Genomic DNA, 19,886 nt, shown 5'->3' with positions numbered 1-19,886 from the left:
TGAAGCCCAGTGCAAGAAAAACAAGCTGATGCAATCAGAGTTTTCCTAGGGGGTTGGAGATGAGGCAACTCAGATGATCTGTGAGCTGCAGGAGAGGAAGCTGCTGAAAGATCATGCCAAGTCGATTCAGAGCTGGCATCACGGCAAGTCCAACAATGCTCACATAATAACACAGGGAGCAGAACCTACACTTTCTACTGAGAAAGTGAAGTCAGAGAGAGAAAGGGAATGAAACCGACCACAGAGAGAAGTCCTAAATTCCTGCAACTGTATATTCTCTTATTAACCAGTCATTTTCTTGAGGTAATGGAGCAAATACCTATTCTTTGCCAAGAATTTTACCTAAAATATCCACCAAGACTCTATGGTGTAGTCGCTCCCCACTCAGTGACCAGGCTCCAATCAGCATCTACCCTCCATAGGAAGTTAGCATCCTTAATAACAACCCAGCCCTGTGTGCCTCTCAACGGAATGCAAATAGCTGGCATCTTGTAGGATGTTTTCCTGTCCAAAAGTGTTTAACCTGAAACAAAGAAAGTCTTCAGACCTAAATTACCAATCTGCAATAAATACAAAGGACAGAGAAACAAATTAAACAACAACATAGGAAAACAGTCAGATAAGCCCAAATATGAGACATGTTCCACAAGCAACAGGTCTGGTCTTTCCAAAAAGTTTCAAAAGACAATTTGGTCTTTTCAAAGAAGAGAGAACTGAGGGGGATATTCAAGAATAAAAAAAATTAAGAAACTAAAAAATGAGTCTGGGCACAGTGGCTCACACCTATAATGCTAGCATTTTGGGAGGCCAAGGAGAAGGGATTACTTGAAGTCAGTAGTTCAAGACCAACATGAGCAAGAGCAAGACCCCGTCTTTTCCAAAAATAGAAAAATTAGCCGGGTGTTGTGGCAGGCATCTGTAATCTCAGCTACTTGGGAGGCTGAGTGAGGAGGATTGCTTGAGCTGAAGAGTTTGAGGTTGTAGAGAGATATGATGAGGCCGCTGTACTTTAGCCCAGATGGCAGAGCAAGACCCTGTCTCAAAAAAAAAACAAAAATCCTGCCATCCAACCCTGGAAATTTCAGTGAACACAACTCTTGGATCAGCCTTTGTGTGCATGACTATTTCTGTCATTCAAACTATTCCTTGAACGTTTTGGAGGAAAAACAATTATAAAAGACAATTAGAGAAATAAAAATATGGACTTTAGGAAATGAAGAATAATTGGGAACTTTCTTAGGCTTGGTAATGATTTTACAGAATATGCAATATAGAAAAACAGCCTTCTTACGAAGACATACAGATACATACTGAAGTGTTTAGAAGTGAAGAGTCATGATACTTGCAATTGTGTTACTTTGAAATGGTTTAGTAAAATAAAGCCAAACTGTATAAACAGCTAAAGACAAATAAATTTGTAAATATTAGCAATTGTTGATTCTAGATGGTGGAAGTATGTTGCACTTATCTTTTAACTTTTCTGTATATTTGAAATTCTTTATAATAAAAAGCTGAAATCTGTTTTTCCAATAAACCACACTCAACAATTCCTCCTCTACTGCTGAGACAAATATTGTATATATATATATTTCAGGTAACCCTCAGATAAAGCTGTTGCTTGTTTTCAGGGAACAGACTATACAAAAAGCCCATGTTAAGGTTTAGAATCACCGTCAGTCTAATAAAACCAACAGAGGAAACAACAGATTTACCCATCCCATTTAACTTGTGCTCAGTCATACGTTTTATCCACATCCTCTTTTTAATGAGCTGGTTGAGTTGAACCTGCATAAATTAAATGTACTTCCCTCAAATCAGAGCTATGCCTTTAAAGAAATTTTCATCTGTCCATAGAAAACTAATCAGCCCCATTCCTTGTCTTGTCTAAATAGGCTATTAGGTCAAATCAGTCCTGAAGATACAAAAACACATTGGGCATTATTCTATGTGCTGTACAGAATGTTTCCTCCTCTCCAAATGCATGTTAACCAAGAGGCCAGGCACTGGTGGTCCATGTTGCTGCTGCAACATCAGATCCAGCAGGTTTTATTAACAGCACCATGTGGAAGTCAGCAGAAATAGTCACACGCGCAAAGGCTGGTCCAAGAGTTGTATTCATTGAAATTTCCAGGTTTGGATGGCAGAAGAAGAGGGCCTAGGTGAGGATGACCAGTATGGAAGGCCCAAAAATCAGTAAAGAGAAGCGTCTTCATTATCACCCTTATGTAGGGCTTCCGGCTTAAATATGGACTCTATGCAATCAAGATTAACAAGCATTTGCTTTTAGAGAATAATCAATTACTGAAGAAGAATGTTTATAAGACCTACTCATCTTTAATAATAGAAAATGTTTCAAGTTATATTAATTATAAATAAGTGGTTAGTAAGTCAACTTGCATGCCCTAACATAGCTAGGAAGGGACGGCAGGAGCAAAGATACCCGATGTCCGTGAGGTACCTGCTTCCTAAGTGCTATACACTAAACGTGCACAAGACTTACGAGGTACTAAACCAGTGATTTTCAACTGGTGTGCCACAAAAATTTTTACAGATTAAGTAAATTATTTCAAAAGAAGTTCAAAGCACAGTAAGTGTATTCTTTTTCGATCAACAAAATTTAAATGTGCTGCAGTTAATTTAGCTATAGGTTCAAGTGTGCCATGAAATAAAAAAGGTTGAAATTACTGCACTAAATACATGTCAGCACTTAATATACATGAGGCCTTAGGCTACCCATTTGGACACACCCATTCTGGCTTCAGGTGTCTTCTACACAAGGAATAAAACAGAAATTAGCCAAAAAACAAAAAGCAAACAAACAAAAACTCCACAAAACAAATAAAATGGAAATTAACCAGCAGTTCATCCAGCTCATTGGCAAACTGCAGCCACTGACCTAGGCATACTTGCCCCTCAGTCCCATTGATAAAGCTAGTCTGTGTCATTGACCCATGAGCTTCCTTCTGTGAGTCTCTTGCTCAAACTTCAACTCTGATCCTGGGGACCACATCACCAGTGGGGAAGGCTGACATGGCGGAGAGAGACAGAACACACAGACATTGTAAAACTCTGGATTCAGGTGCCGAGGTCCCTCCATTCTGCCGTCATCCTCTGTGAACTGTGTTAACTTATCCCATCTTGTCTCCCTATGATTTAATGGACAGTGTGATTTGGAAATTAAAAAGGGATGTGAGTATTAAGAGTTAGAATGAGGTAAATGCAGTCCCATACATTAAATGACTCACACTGGCAGTGGAGGGGAACAAGCTGATGAGAGAAAAGAAAAGTCACTGGCAGGACCTTTACCAACCCCATGCAAAAGGCATCAGTTCCCAGCTTCTAACACAGACAGAAAACAAAGAAAATAAACTTAACCTGGAGGAAGGAAGGAAAATTGAGAGGGGACTTTCAGCTCCAGAAAAGGGGTTTTCTAAATGGGTGTATCCTCCTAGTGCTCAACATCACCACCCTGTCTTCAAACACAGGAGAGTCTTTTGGTGGTAGCATGGTCACTGTCATGAGATTGTTTGTGTAATAAGGCTACATTTGATTAAAATTAAACATAAAATATTCTGTGGAAAGTTATAACTGTGACTAAGACTGATTTTGGGGCCTCCTTCTATTTAAAACCCCTGACAAAACTCTAATACTTCCCAATAGTCTCAAAATGGCCTTAATCCACTTCAGAACACAATTTTCCAGGACCTGCTATTATTTTGATTCAGTCAGAGGACTATTAAGTTTTATGTCTATTCTTGCTCCCAGATCACACTGTTACAGTTGGGGAAAGAAAAAATCGATAACTAAATGGATTGCTTCCAACCAGAGACGAAGGACGAAGAGTTAGATATTCTGTCCACAAGAAGTCAGACCCTGGAAATCAGGATGATATCTTCTATTATGGGAAGAGAGATGGGGAAGACTTTGGTACATGAGAATTGTTTGTATCTGCCCAGTGCCACCCCTACCCCCAGCCCCTTCTGGAAACTGTCCCATCTCTCCCATGTTACTATGGTTACTATTGGAGCTACCATGGTGGTACAGCAGGACCCCACTCCCTGGATAGTGCTGATTGGTCTAAGAGTGTCCACCTGACCCAAATTGGACCAATCAGAATCTCTCCGGAGTAATTTTGGCTCTGAGAGAGGGAAGGCTGTCTCTGAAGATAGCTGCGTTTCCCCTGCGTAGAGAATCAGAGTCTGTCTGCACAGCAAATGTGACCAGAGCAGAGAGGAGTCAGGAATCCTCATAAGCTTCTGATGCCCAGTTTCTGGTGCTTCTACAACTCCACTGCATTCCACAAAATACTTCCCATACCTCTGTAGCTTTAAAAAACTCTCCTTGTTTTAACTAATTTGATTTCCTATTACTTGCAACTAAGATTTCCTAATTAACTCAGAAGGCCAAAGTAAAAACATCTTTTACCTTGTGTAACTCTGGAACTAAAAAGGAACTAATCGAAGTAATTATTACATAAAATAAACAAAGGCATTCATCAATTCTGTCTCACAAGTACATCTGCACAACAGGCACATAAGCCACTGTCATCCCCACAGGCCGTGCATATGGCCGGAAAAAGAGATTGCTCTGACTCTAAAAATGAGCTTCAATGTGCCCGGCATATCTTCAGTGTCAGCAGGCTAAAGATGACAGGAGTTTTTCCTCACAGGTGGCCACATCTACACACAGGCAGGCTTCTCTACCACCTGCAGGAAAATGAGACAAGCCAGCCCAGCCACATCCGGGTCTTCCTTCGTGAGGGGCACTTCATATCAAAAAGGCATCTATTAGATACATAGCTTTAGAAAGCAGTCGTCACAGGAACAAAGGAACTCTAGTTATAAGAAGGTATTTTCTGCACACTTAACTTCATAACAAGCATGACTCAGGTGCCTGCATATGCATCATTAGTAAATCTCATCATTACTAAGTTTTGACAAGATGGCATGATTGTCCATACCCATCTTGCAGATAAGGAACCTGATGCTCTGACATGTACCTGATCTGAAGTCCCTCATCTGGGATTCTGATCCCAAAGTACATGCCTTTTCACCACTTAAGCTTTTGTTATAACTGCCAAGGACTGTCCATAAAACACCCTTGGAAGTGTCCAGGAGCGGTGGCCAGTAAAACTCCCAACTCTGAGAGTGCAGGCAAGCAGCCTCTAGACTGACTAACAAGGAGTGTGGGGAGGACAGTGAGGGGATGGGGGCAGGCGTCTTAAAGCACAGCATGCTATGTGCCAGCCCCATCTGCGCACCCAGATTTCATCAGTCCCCAGATGCTTTGCACACAGCACGTGTTCAGTGTTAAACGCTAATGTGATCTAAGGCCCTGAAACTTTTAAAACAAGCCTCCTCTTGCTTGTGGAAGATTTTGATTATAAAAGGAGCTCTTTTTTCAACATCTAAGTTTATTGTTTTTGTTGATTATAAAGGCAATACACACTCTCTTTTTAAAAATATGCAGATATCACAAAAAATACATAACTAACACAACAACAGTTCCCTGGGACTTCCGATACCCTAGAGTATCAGTCAGCAGTGATATCCCCCGAGACTTTTTTCCATGTATATATTAATATCTCCCTATGAAAAGGGGTCATTTTAGTTTGTATGATTTTAGTTTGCTTTTCTCTAGTTATTGGGTTAAAGCTGGGACTATATATTTCATATTATATGCTTTCCCATCATTTGCACTTTTTACAACAATCACATTGTTAAGAGCACAGGCTGTAAGCCAGACAGCCTGGGTTTGAAAGTTGGATCCACTACATAATTGCTGTGGGTCCTTTAGGATAATTCTGGTCTCTGTTTTCCCATCTGAAAACTGGGGATAATCCTGCTAACTAGGGATGTTGGGGGCTGTGATGACTTACAGAGGATCAGGAATAACAAGTGGCATATTCTAAGGGCTACATAAATGAAGTACATTATCATTGCTATTATTTTTGTTACAGGCACACCTCTTTTACTATGCTTTTCTTTACTGCACTTGGCAGAGATCACATTTTTTACAAATTGAAGGTTTGTGGCAACCCTGCATTGAGCAAGTCTATGTTGTCATTTTTCCAGTAGCACATGCTCACTTTCTGTCTCTGTGTCACAGTTCTGTAATTTTCCCAGGAGTTTAAACTTCTTAATGTTTATTATTATGTCTGTTATGGTGATCTGTGATTAGTGATCTTTGAGGTTATTATTATAATTGTTGGGCACCCTGAACCATGCCCATATAAGACAGAACTTAATAAATGTGTGTTCTGACTGCTCCACCAACTGACCATTCCAGCTAACAACCTTACTATGACCTCTAAGGGTTCTCACTTTAAATCAAAAGCTAGAAATGATTAAGCTTAGTGAGGGAGGCATGTCGAAAGCCAAAACAGAATGAAAGCTAGGCCTCCAGTGCCAATCACTTAGCCAAGCTGTGAATGCAAAGAAAAAGTTCTTAAAGGAAATTAAAGTTTTAGTCCAGTGAACACACAGTGGTAAGAAAGTAAAACAGTCTTATTGCTGATATGAAGAAAATTTTGAGCGGTCTGGGTAGAAGATTAAACCAGCCACAACATTCCCTTAAGCCAAAGAGTAATCCAGAGTTTATAAAGGTCAAGAGAGGTGAAGAAGCTACAGAAAAGAAAGTCAGAAACTAGCAGAGGTTGGTTCATGAGGTTTAAGAAAAGCAGCCATTCCGTAACACAGAAGTACAAGGTGAAACAGCAAGTGCTGATATATGTTGAAGCTGCAGCAAGTTATCCAGAAGGCCTAGCTCAGAGCCTTGATGATCAATGTAGATGAAACAGTCTTCTAATGGAAGAACATGCCATCTAGGACTTTCCTAGCTAGAGAGAAGTCAATGCCTGGCTTCAAAGCTTCAAAGGACATGTTAATTCTCTTGTTAAGGCTAATGGAGCTGGTGACCTGAAATTGAAATGAACATTCATTGACCATTCTGAAAATCCTAGAGCCCTTAAGAATTATGCTAAATCTACTCTGCCTGTGCTCTAGAAATGAAATAACAAAGCCTGGATGACAGCACTTCTGTTTATAGCATAGTTTACCGAATATTTTAAGCCCACTGTTGAAAACTTTTGCTCAGAAAAAAAGGATTCCTTTTAAAATATTATTGTTTGTTGACAATGTACCTGGTCTGGTCACCCAAGAGCTCTCTCTGATGGAGAGGCACAGTGAGATTAATGTTGTTTTCATGCGTGGTGACACAACATCCATTCTGCAGCCCATGGATCAAGGAATAATTTTGACTTTCAAGTCTTATCATCCCATGATTAAGTTATTAATTATTGAATTTTTCTTTTTAAGAGATAGTATCTCGCTCTGTCACCAAGACTGGCATGATCATAGCTCAGTGCAGCCTCAAACCCCTGGGCTCAAGCCATCCTCTCACCTCAGCCTCCCGAGTAGCTAGGACTACAGGTGCATGCCACCATGTCCAGTGAATTTTTTTTTTGAAGTTTTAAAAATATGGAACGCTTCATAAATTTGCATGTCATCCTTGTGCAGAGGCCATGCTAATCTTCTCTGTATCATTCCAATTTTAGTATATGTGCTGCCCAAGCAAGCACATGTGTCCAGTGAATTTTTAAACTTTTTATAGAGATAGGGTCTCACTATGTTGCCTAGGCTGGTATCAGACTCCTGGCCTCAAGGAATCCTCCTGCCTCAGCCTTCCAATACACTAAGATTTTAGGTGTGAGCCACTGCTCCAGGCCTAATCATTTACTTTTAGATAACTAGAAAGGAGATTATCTGGGTGGACCTAATCTAATCTGGTGAGTCCTCAAGAGGAATTTTGTTATTCCTAACAACAGAGAGATCTGAAGTTTGAGACTGATGCGAAGGAAATTCCCCTTTGCTGGCTTTGAAGATACAGGGGGCCACATGGCAAGGACCTGAGAGTGGCCTGTAGAAACTAAAAGTAACCCCCATCTGACAGCCAGCCAGGAAATAGGAACCACAAGATACAGAATTCTCCCAACAGCCTAAATGAGTTTGGAAGAAGACCCTGAGCCTCAGATGACACCCCAGCCCTGACTAACCTCATGGAGCTCAGTCTTAGGAGACCATGAGCAGAGAATCCAGCCACACCCTGCTCTAACTTCTAGTCTGCAGAGCTAATGAATGGTTGTTGCTGGTGTTGTTTAAGCTGCTAAATTTGTGGTAATTTGTTACTTAGTAATAGAAAATGTATATAGTCTATTTTCTCCTTTATGTAAAGAAGATAAGAACTGGGAATGGTGGCTTGCACCTGCAATCCCATCTACTCAGGAGGCTGAGGAGGGGGGATAACTTCAGCCCAAGAGTTTGAGACCAGCCTGGGCAAGACAGTAAGACTCCATCTCAAAAAAAAAATGAGGATGAAGCTCAAACTACACCCACCCCTTGTGATTGTTTTGTGAAGTAATGAATATATAAAGTGCTCAACACAGTACCTGTGAACATAAGTGAATGTTTGGGGTTGGGTGCTTGGAGCTAATGAAGTTATTGCTATTATATTCATTATTACCATTACCAAAAATAGTAACGAACCATTTTTCATAAATATAGTAGAGAAGATCAAAACTTTTAAGAGAAAAGTCTGACAGAGTAGAACTCAAAAGGAATTCCAGGTAATGAAAAGTTTAAGATAGGATATTCCCTGTTTCTAGCACTTTAAAAAAGATCTTTGTGTCTAACTTATTTTATTTTATTTTATTTTATTTTATTTTTTTGAGACAGAGCCTCAAGCTGTCCACCTGGGTAGAGTGCCGTGGCATTACAGCTCACAGCAACCTCCAACTCCTGGGCTCAAGCGAGTCACCTGCCTCCGCTTCCCAAGTAGCTGGGACCACAGGCGCCCGCCACAAGGCCCGGCTATTTTTTGGTTGCAGCCGTCATTGTTGTTTGGTGGGTCCAGGCTGGGGATTTGAACCTGCCACCTTAGGTGTACATGGCTGGTGCCTTAGCCGGTTGAGCTATAGGCGCCGAGCCCTAAATTCCTTTAAAGACAAGGTATGTGTTATTAGCCTTGCTTTAAAGAGGCAATATGCTCTAATGGCCAGGGAACAGGAAGTCCTAGGTTCACAGCAGGACTCTGCCACTTTAAGGCTCCACTTTAGGCAAGTTAGCAGACACGGGGCTCCATTTCCTCATCTTCAAAACGGAAAAAAATGCTGCCTGCCAGCAGGACTGCCAGCAGGCTAGCCTGGAGTGGTGTTCACTCAACAGAAGGAGATGTACAGACTGAGGCTTCCAGAAAAGAGAAAGGTTTGTTGTCTTCTTTTGCAGCATAGAGATAGGAAGGCCACAGTAAACTCCAGGGAGGCCTGCTGTGTTTGGAGTGTTAGAGACTCACTCTACTGAGTCATGAACTTCAGAGTGTCTCAGTGTGACCGTCAAGAAACCCTTATGTACACTGAGGTTTTGCCAACTTCTCAACACAGAGCACGGGACGGGTCAAGGCAGTGTGGAGGAGACGTAGGACACCTGAAGACAAGGTCCCGATCTCTCTCCACTTTGAGCCACCCTCAGGAGTAGTCTCCGTTATTTCCTGACAATCCGGGAGCCAGACTCCCTTTTGGCAACAGCACCAAACTCTTCCTTTAGTAACTATCCTTTCCCCATCTTAAGTGGCTCTAGCAGAGCTGCCAATTGCAAAACCCCGCCCACCTGGTTCCCTGGCCACAGAGGGAGAAGCATGACCAATGTCTGTCCAATCGTAGAACCCCATAGTCTTGACCACAGTAATTGGCCAAGATGCAGCTATGTGACCCAAGCCTAGACAATTAGAGTGCTACACAGGGATTTCGTTTGTTTGTTTTGAGACAGAGCCTCAAGCTGTCCCCCTGGGTAGAGTGCTGTGATATCACAGCTCACAGCAACCTCCAACTCCTGGGCTCAAGTGAGTCTCCTGCCTCAGCCTCCCAAGTAGCTGGGACCATAGGCGCCCACTACAACACCCGGCTATTTTTTGGTTGCAGCTGTCGTTGTTTGGTGGGCCCAGGCTAGATTCGAACCCTCCACCTCAGGTGTACGTGGCTGGCGCCTTAGCCACTTGAGCCACAGGCGCCGAGCCTACACAGGGATTTCATATGTGGACTCTGGAAATAAATCTTCTCACTTTCCTCTAGAAATGAATGACCTCTTAGAGGAGGAACACATTTATAAGAGGGACTTTGCCTGACAAATGCAATTAGTGTAACCTGGATCTTTGTACCCTCAGTGAATCCCCAACAATTAAAAAAAAAGAAAGAAAGAAAGAAATGGATGGCTATTTATGCTATTCCTCCCAAAAAAATACATGTTCAATAGGAGACGATTAGACAAACTCAGAGAGTAAAGAATCCCTGGATACAAGTGTGCCTAAAGCCCACCCACCTTCGTTTCCCCCAGTCACAAGGGCAATCAATTCCGTTTTCTGCTTGAGCTAGTTTTAATTGAGTTTCTATCACATAACCAGAGTCCTAAGTAATACACTGGGATTTAAAAATTAAAAATTGGGTCATATTGAGCATATTGCCTCATTTAAAAATTAAAAATTGGGTCTACAATGCCCAAAGTACCTTCTAAGTCCCAGAGTTTAGAAGTTTCTTCACAAATGGCCTAGACAAAAGTAGAGACCAGGCACTAGAGAAGGAGACAAGACAATAAAAGTTCTAAAATTTGGTTATGTTTCCTAGTTAATGTACAGACCATGGAGGAGCTTTGCTCCTGAGATTTTTACAGTCCTAAGGTGAGTTTTCTCTTTGATTCTTCCTTGAGTCTCAGGGTCTCCCCACACGTTCCACTCTCTCTCGCTCACTCTCACCGTCTCTCTGTCTCTTTCTGTGTCTTGGTTAACAGGAGGAACTGTAGCAAATATTTTCACAAGGAAGGGTGGAAATTATGAGCTCAGCACTGCCCCAACCAGATGGGGACCAGATGTGCAGTGAGTACCTGACAGGGGAGCTGTCTGGAGCAAGACATCCCCCATCCTATGTCCCTCAGCCATCTGATTCCCCCCATTCTGTTCTTGTTTTCTCCTAATGCCCCAACCCAAACCATCCTCTAAACGTGTCTTCATGAGTGTATCTGCAGCACCCCTGGGTCTGGTAAGAGGTAGGCACAGTGCCACCCCTTGCCTGAGAGGACAGAGAAGTCCCAGAGGCTCAGTGACACCCAGGGGCACTGTCTCCTTAGACAACCATGGGAACCGGAGGGCTGACCATACCCTGCAGTTAACAACGATGATGACCCAGGAAAGGGTTAACCTCCTGGTAAGTAAAGAGGAGGTGTGATCTGAGTGTCAACAGTCCTTTCTGACCTCCCTGCAGTCAAACACTCTAAAAGGAAAACCACAAATGTGATTCCTAATCACTTAAGGACTAATGAAGGGGATGTTTCCAGGAAAGTCAAGGAAGGCGATGCAATACAACTTGCCCAACTAGACTGTCATTATTTGGAAATCTCTCTCTTTTCCCCAAATGTCTACTCCTCAGCACCTGGATCTTGCCCATGTCTCCCTCTTCACTCCTCATCTGGAACAATGTGGTTCCTTCTTGCCTTTTCCAAACTATTTCTCACTGTGTCACCACCTCAAATTTACAAATGCCTAGAACCTGGGTAAGAAACACTGCATTCTTTTTCTTTGAAAGCTAAAGAGGAATACAATTGTGAATGCTTATAATGGTTTTCTCTGCCACAAATATAAATATGGGATATTTCTTAGCATTTAGCCTATGAAACCTTCCTTTCTAAATAAAGAAGAAAACAAAGTATTCACTGAAAGTGAACCCTGCCCAGAATAGCATGCAGAGCCCAGTCTAACAGACCTGGGAGTCAAATTTCATTATAGAAAATGTATCAGCTTCTGGGTCCTTCTCCATCTCCAAGTTCAGCTACCATAATGATGATTACAAAGTGAGTGCTGGCTGGGAATAAGAGTGTTATTACTTGGTTGGGTTCCCTCCACCTCTCCACCATGTCACTGAGGATTATACTTCAAGGTGGAGAAAGATCAATTTGTCCACAGAGGAATCTGGCATTTGACCAGACACCAAACCAGCTAGTTGAAGTCAGTTTATCTAACTTCACTAGTAAGCTCCAAAGCCCAGAAGAAATCAAAGCAAGGACAGGAGACCAAGATAAATATCGCAATTGATTTAACCAACTAACAGTCTCTATTTACTCAAACGATTGTTAACTATTTGGGAAAATCTTGTGAGCTGGCTATGACTTTGAGGGTTGACAGGAACCTGAAGTCAACATGGCATTAGATTCTGATACCTACTTGGTTTAAGAAGCCAGGGGCAGCATTTTTTCCTGTAATGAATTATTAATTCTATTTTTTTTTTTTGAGACAGAGTCTCACTTTGACACCCTAGGTAGGGTGCCATAGTGTCATAGTTCACAGCAACCTCAAACTCTTGGGCTTAAGGGATCCTCTTGCCTAGGATCCTAGACCCTTACCTGGGACTACAAGTGCTCACCACAACATCTGGCTATTTTTAAAGATAGTAGTCTTGCTTTGGCTCAGGCCAGGAATTATAAATGCTAAATGTTACCCTGGTCTTAGAGAGTTATGCCAAGGATAGGCAAACAGCAGGTCACTACAACAACGTACATATCTCAAAGGTCCCTTTGAGTAGCTAATTCTAAAAACTAGGATTGTAAATTTTTTTTAAGGAAATATGCACAAAATATTTTTCCAGGGAAAACAGCTGATGGGTTCTCATGGCCATAGGAAGGGTAATCAATTGTTCTAGGTAGCCTTGGACTAAGTTTCTGGATAATCTAAGGACTGTTGAGTCAGAAGGAGGATGTTAACAAAGTCCTTCAAAAAGGCTAACTTGCTCACAGGAAACCTGATTTCTCTATAGTTCGAAACTGACTATAATTATCAACTATTCCAAAATGCATAATATCTCCTTCATCAGCAAAGGGTTTTATGATCAATGAGTTCGGAAAATGCTCAGATTCCATCCACTGTCCTTACGCTGTCTCCATGCACATCACCACATCAAAGGCACTGAGAAGTCTTGCAGCAGTGAGGATATTGAATTTGGTGTGTTCAGTAAGCCTTTTTTCTCTTAATGGTTATAATTATCCAACTGAGCACATTTTGAGATCTTACCCATACATCTATAAACAAGTTAGGAGGTACATAACTTGCATTCAGTAAGACATGCACATCTATTTCAGAAGTCAACACATTTCTCATTGTACTCAATGAAAAGCATATTGCAACCTGAGCTAACATAGTGCCATGATCTATATTTATTTTTAATAAGACACTTCAGGAAAATAACCAAGATCTATACGGGATCTTGAAGTGTGAACAGAACTAGTCAGAACAGTATTAAAAAGACTAAAGACTTGAATTTGAAACCCAATCTAAAGGCAACATGTGGCTTTTATGTCAGATGAATATGAGAAATTTATTCATTCATTCATTCTATTCATTCGTCCAACAAAGTAATTAGACATGCTTGTGCCAGGAGTTGTGGTAGCCCCAGGATAGTAAGGAACAAGAGACACCGACAGGTCTCAACACACTTCATGCTTGGGGCTTTTCAGTAAGTGCTAACTATGCACAAGGATAAGAAAGTACAGGGGTACACAGAAGGGGCCTCAAGCTCAGATTCAGGGGGGTGGTCCAGATGGCTTCTCAGAGGAGGTGATATCAAGGTTTAGACCCAGTGGATGAAGTGGGTGGGCCAGGAGCAGTGTGTGTAGGAGTGCAGCGCTGGGCAGGTGAGACAGTGCTCTGGGCAGAAAGAACCACATGTGCAAAGAAAGGCTAGCAGGTGCAACAGAGCTCAGAGTAATCTCTACAGATGCAAAGGTCTGTTCCCAAGGGCAGCACTGGAAATCATCTTAGCACACAGTAGGACCTCCGTACATTATGAATATTATTATTATTGCTACTATGTCAAGACAACTATATCAGGAGGACGTTTAATCTGACCCTTCCTGTATCTCCCAAGCACAAAGTCTATTACTTTATAAATAAAATTTTATGATTCCCTTCAAAATTTGTTTAAAAGTTTATAGACTTCTCCTTCTGGAAAACAAAGCTTCCCGTGAAGGCATAAAACTACATAGTAACAAAGTACACATTTCTGATTTCTTTCTTCCTTCATTGTATACTGCTTCCCTCCAAGTTCCAAAGAAAACAGCCCCAGTGCCCTCCTCATCAAGCTCAAAACCTCTTGGCTTTTTCACAAGATGTTTCCTGTAGCCTGGGACCTGCAGGGTTGGCAAATGACCGTGGAAGCTTATTGGCCTACTTGGAGTTTTTACTTGAACCACAATCACCAATGCAAACGTAACTTCCCCAAGTTGTAAGGCACAGACACTTTGTTAGTGGAAATTTGGATTAGTAAAGCCAACCCCAGTAGTATCCTCTCTTGAGGCAGGAGCATATATCCGGAATAACACATTTAACAGCAGGAGCTACCCAGGGCAAACACTTACCCCTCTGAAATTCCAGGCTTTAGGAGAGGGAAACATGGGAAAGTTGTTTTGCCGCTGTCTTTTAGCCCTAGAAAAGAAAAGACAATGGGTTCGTTATTCAGTGGTTGAGTGTTTAGAGGAAATCACTGGTTTTCAATGCAGGCTTATCAAAAGGAGAGATGCCTCAAGAAATGGCCAGGCAAACGAGATGGCTGGTTTTCTCCAGCTCTGCAATCCACAGCAGCCAGATTCACTCCAAACTCCTGCCCAGGGCCCTAGGAGGAAAGCTCCAGAGTCTTTTAAACACAACACAATTTTGAAACTGTCAAAAAGTCAGACAAGACTCCCAATCTTTGTCTTGATTTTTCACATTGAAACATTTCCCAAATGGACGCCACTGGTGATGTTTATAGTTTTGGCTCAGCCCAGAACTCTCCCTTGTACGCACACACCAGGGAGTCCCAGCAGCTCCATGAAGGCCACATTTGACTCCAGGTTTTTAAAGGATGATCAACAGGACATGTAGCCATTGCCTAATAAGCCAAAGCCAGTTTCCTTACCTATTAATCTCTCAACGTGAATCAGTCTCCTTAGAAGTAATGGAGGTAGCACCAAGTCAGATCAGGACAGCACACAGAGGCTCCAGGCACACCAGAAGCACCTTATTTCTTTCTTGTAAATTGAATCAAATTTTGTAACTGCCCAACATGCCTACAGGGATGCCTTTTTCAATGTTTTTGTGGAGTGACAAATTACTCCCCCCCAAAATGCAAGATAGCCATCAATATGGATATTTGGATTTCATAATTCCTGAAAAGGATCCATGTAGGACTTTTCCTGGGGTTTTAGTCACTGAGGTACCAAAAGGATGTTGGCTACATGATGGTCACCTTTGCCTTGACCTCTCTGCTGTAATCAGCAGTAACACAAGGCAGAAAGCACGTAGTTACCAGGGCAGGCTTTGTGGTAAATCAGACCTGAGTAAAAGTCTTGGCTAGCTCTACTACACAAAAGAGATAAATAAAATACAAGGTCATCGCAATAATAACAGCAGCTAACAGGTATTGAGCACATCAAAAAGCATATGCTAATATTGTTTATAGTTAATCTCCCCGACTCTCACCTTGTGAGCTATGATGAATCATTATGCCCATTTAATAGATAAGAACATGGAGGCCTAAGGAGATGAAGTGATTTGATTATGATCACACAGGTGAAATCAGGATTCTAATCTCAGTTGTCTTACCTGAAATCTCATGATGGTTTATTAGCATGTGGACTTGAGTATGAGGCTTCATTTCTTGAGTTTTGTTTTCCCTATGTGGAAAACAGGGCAAATAATATCCTTTACGTATCCTAAAAATGAGATGAGGGCTCTAACTCTGGTGCTATCTTTGCTAAGTTCTCACAGATGTCCACATGGCACCCTTCCCTTTCCCTCCCAAAGCCTGGACCCAAGAATAGCATTCAAACCTGGACACAGGATTGACGCACAAGAGCTGGGGCCAATTCACAAACTCCCAAACATATGGAAACTCCAGCCTTTGCATCAGGCCTCCTCCTCTGCCTCACCCTCCTCCTCATCCTCACGTACAGCAGTAAAAACCCAGGCTAGTAACATCTCAAGATAAACAGAGAACATGTGGGTGGTTATTTATATTTAATACTTTTCTATTAAGTAACATGTTGGCCTAAGTTCTTCAGAAAAGAAACTTCTGCCTTAAAAAAAAAAATTTCGACAGTGCTTCTCCCTGGATACTGCTCCTTCCCTCCTGGGTTATAACTGGGCTTTGCTTTCCTAATTATCCGTGAGCTTCACTTCTTCCAAAGCAACAACATATACCAGAATATTTTAAGATGTGCCTTTGTCTTACATGTTGCAATCCACAGAAGATCACACATAGTGTTAATTACTGTAATAATTAATAGTAATTCAGTTCCTGGTGTGCCAAGGACTAAACACTTTACCTACATAATCTAAGTCCCACAATAACCTTAAAAGATAGGTTATTAAGTTATATTACAATGTTAATGTAATGACATTACATACATGTAATATATGCGACATACATTCATGACATACAGATGGCATTATCATGGTGTTATATAATGTTTTATATGTGATGTTATTATCATGGAATTACTCATTTTAAAATAAATAATATAACCTTATCTCATAATTTTATATAATATTATATAATGTTATGATATAATGGGGATATTATCATTACCCCATTTTATAGAGGTGATAAACTGAGGCTCAGAGAGGTTAGACCACATGCCAGAAGTCACAGCTGGTGAATGGACAAGTCGGGATTCACCAAACCCAGATGTGTATGACTTTAGATCCAGAAGGTTGTAGTCCTTCTCCAAGGAAGAGAAGTCCCACCAAACAGGGCCAAGCATGCTTTAGAAAGAACGTTCCCTGGAGGTTCCTTGTGGGAGGGCATGAGTTCAGCAGGGCCTCATACTGCCAGGCCTCATAGCCAAAGAAAAGGCATCAGAGAAAATCTGTCAATCCAGGGCACTGTTGGGCAATGTGGGTGTCCCCCCTCAGCTGCAGAAACTACCAGGAGACCTACCAAGACAAGGGCTGTCCCTAATTTTTAGCCTCCCCACCCCCCGACACATCCCTCAACCATCTTGGTTTCTGAATCAGTCCCATTATTTGGAGTCCCTTTTAACAATGCTACGCAGTATCATAAGAGCTTCCTGAAGCTTCCTCCTTCTCCCCAGCCAGACACTAGCAGGTGGCTTTAACAAACAGCTTCAGGGAATGAAAACCACCCTGATGAGAAGGCTCCTTCGTGAAGCCAGTAAATGACCCTGGCAGCATGACATATAACATCATGGAGGCTTCAGTGCCAGGGCCTCACCAAGGGAGGGTCAGCTCAATCCTGGGTATATTTCTTCTGTTTTAGAAGCAACGTTTTTGCACAGTCAGCAAAAGTCCAAGTAAGGAAATGGCACTTGGTTCTATAGGTTTCCCAGACACAAAGATACACAGTTGGGCTTCTGGACAGTGCTTGGAGCAGGAGTCTACTGTCTGTGCCCAGCCCTTAGGCTTCTCATGTGAGCCAGGCCTGAGTGCATGTGGTTAGGAAGCACAGCCCTGTGTCGAGCCAAACTCACGAGGACAGTGCTGCCCAGTAAGCCCCACCGCCACAGAAGGTCTGGGGTGGATGAGCAGCAAGAAAGAAACTGCCAAGTTGGGAGGGGACTGCCACCCCAAGAAAGGTGGGAAGGAAAAGCTGTAAGCTCTCCACCTGTAGAAGAGTGATAGCAAAATAGGGAAATGCCACAGAAAGAGTGAAAAATCAGGATTCCAGGTGGATTTAGGGAGTGATCTCACCTTTGAGGGTGTGTGTCTGGAATCGAACAGAATGAGGTCAGCAGCAACAGGCCTCAGGGCTGGCACGGGACAGATTTTCCCACCACGTGAAAACAAATGTGATTCTTTCCCATCACCTGGAGAAGAGGGTTAGCAACCATTTCCAAAATAGCTTCTAAGAGTGTGAGCTTCAGAAGCGAACATTGAGACTGCTTCTGCTGTCCAAGCTGTGTGGGGCTGAGAACATGGTGCTCAGGGTGGAACCAACATGGGGTCCTAATAGCAGCACCCTCCCCTTCCTGTTGGGGGACTTGGAGCAGGTTGCCTACCCTCTACTCCCTCTGAATCTCCATCTTCTCACCTGTGAAGTGGGGATAATAATCTCTTTCCAAAACGTTGAAGGATCAAACTAATGTATTGTACAAGATGTTTAGCAGAAGCCTGGCACTTAGTAAGTGCCCAAATGAGCTGTTATGGTTCTGAGAAGATTCCTTACCTAGTAAGGGTGAATGTTAGTTACCATTATCATTCTGCGAGGCTTATGTTAGAGGGCCAATGAAATTTACACCTAATTCTTACAGAGTAGATAAAATATACATAAACTAAACAAAGGCTTCAATGTGCCATGAATATTTGTGTTAGGTAACAACATGGCCACAGATCTGAACAGGATGTAACCATGAAAAGAGACTCCTCCTTCCCACTCTAACTCCCTGCCTTCCTCTTCCCTTCCCAAAGGCCTTCCCATCTCACCTTCGCTAACATGTTACATATGTTTTAAGTACATTAGTGTCTGAATTCCCCTGTCAGAGTGTTTTGCTAACAAAACATTCCTTTTGGTTCTTTTACCTTTCTCTATCTATGAGGACAACTGTAGAATCACTGGGAAAATAGAAGAGCTAAACTTTTTTTTTTTTTGGCAGGGGCTGGGTTTGAACCCGCCACCTCTGGCATATGGGGCTTGCACCCTACTCCTTTAAGCCACAGGTGTTGCCTGAACAGCTAAACTTTTTAAGAGAAATTTGTGCAGAATATGATGCTGCCTGTGCCAGATATTTTTATTCTGATTGGACCACTTAAGAAGGCGATGGCTTCTTTCACTTAAATGTTTTTTCAGTCTGTTTTTAGTACACAATTGAGGATAAACTGGCTGGCATTTAGGCAGATAAAGACTCAATTCTTTGTGGAGAAGCTTCCTGTGTGTGAAAGGGAGTTTGCAGAATAGAAAGTTCATCACTTTAGCCTGTCTCTCTCTTAAACAAAAATATAAGGGCATCACCCAATGATGATGTTTCTGGAGCTCATCGGGCCATACTCTGGTTCATTCTACTCATGGCGTGGCTACAACTCCAACTCTTTACTTCCTGATAAATTATAGGAAAAAAGAATCACAGACCCTCAGAAATGGTCAGCTTAGACAAACACGTGGTCACTGGTTGAATCCTCTTTGCAGCCGTCCTGCTGAGAATGGACCCTAAAAGAGAGAGGCCTCACCTATGGAGAACGTAGAACTGAGGGTCTACTATATGTTTGGCATGGTGCCAGATATTAGAGACCAGCAGGGGACAGATGCAGCTCCTGCCTTCATGTGCTCACAGCAGGACATTCAGACCTCTCTTCCCTTTCAAAGAAATAGTAACATGGTAAGTTGCTTTTTTAAAAAAAAAAGTGGTAATGGCAAGTTCCAAAGGGGTGCGACCAAAGGTTGAAGAGCCAGAAAGTCCTCCCAGGAGAAATGAGGCCTCCCGGGGACCTGACAAGAGTAGAGGGAGTCAACCAGGCAACAAGAAAAGGGAGCAATAGGCCAGGAAAACCATACTAAAATGGCAAATGGTGAAAGATTAACAAAATAACCAAAGCTGGTCAAGTTTTAAAAAGGGGAGAAAAGGCACTGATAGTGTTGTGACTAGGGTCTCGGATTCTACAGCAATGGAAATTAAAAACTAAAATTTGAATATTATCAACCACTTTGCCATTAAGTTTGAAAACTTAAATAAAATGTATAAATTTCTAGAAAAATATAACTTATTAAAATTGTTGGCTCAGCGCCTATAGCTCAACCGGCTAAGGCGCCAGCCACGTACACCTAAGGTGGCGGGTTCGAATCCCCAGCCTGGACCCGCCAAACA

The 19,886-nt window shown here is 42.1% G+C and overlaps 1 protein-coding gene and 1 non-coding gene across 2 annotated transcripts in view; both read right to left on the bottom strand.

The window, feature by feature from the left end:
- The window catches only part of ARHGEF3 (Rho guanine nucleotide exchange factor 3), a 321,547-nt gene that overhangs the window by 194,176 nt on the left and 107,485 nt on the right, over positions 1 to 19,886 (bottom strand). The window contains exon 3 of the mRNA XM_023512637.1: positions 14,448 to 14,514. Coding sequence (XP_023368405.1) covers positions 14,448 to 14,514 — 67 coding nt within the window. The remainder of the gene's footprint in view (positions 1 to 14,447; positions 14,515 to 19,886) is intronic.
- Positions 7,473 to 7,579, bottom strand: LOC111725882. Its single transcript, XR_002773827.1, has one exon. It is a non-coding gene; the product is annotated as a U6 spliceosomal RNA (small nuclear RNA).

The sequence above is a fragment of the Otolemur garnettii genome, unplaced genomic scaffold, assembly GCF_000181295.1.
Source record: "Otolemur garnettii isolate 467f Iridium unplaced genomic scaffold, OtoGar3 scaffold00002, whole genome shotgun sequence".
Lineage (NCBI taxonomy): Eukaryota > Metazoa > Chordata > Mammalia > Primates > Galagidae > Otolemur > Otolemur garnettii.
This window is presented reverse-complemented; position numbering and strand designations above follow the sequence as displayed.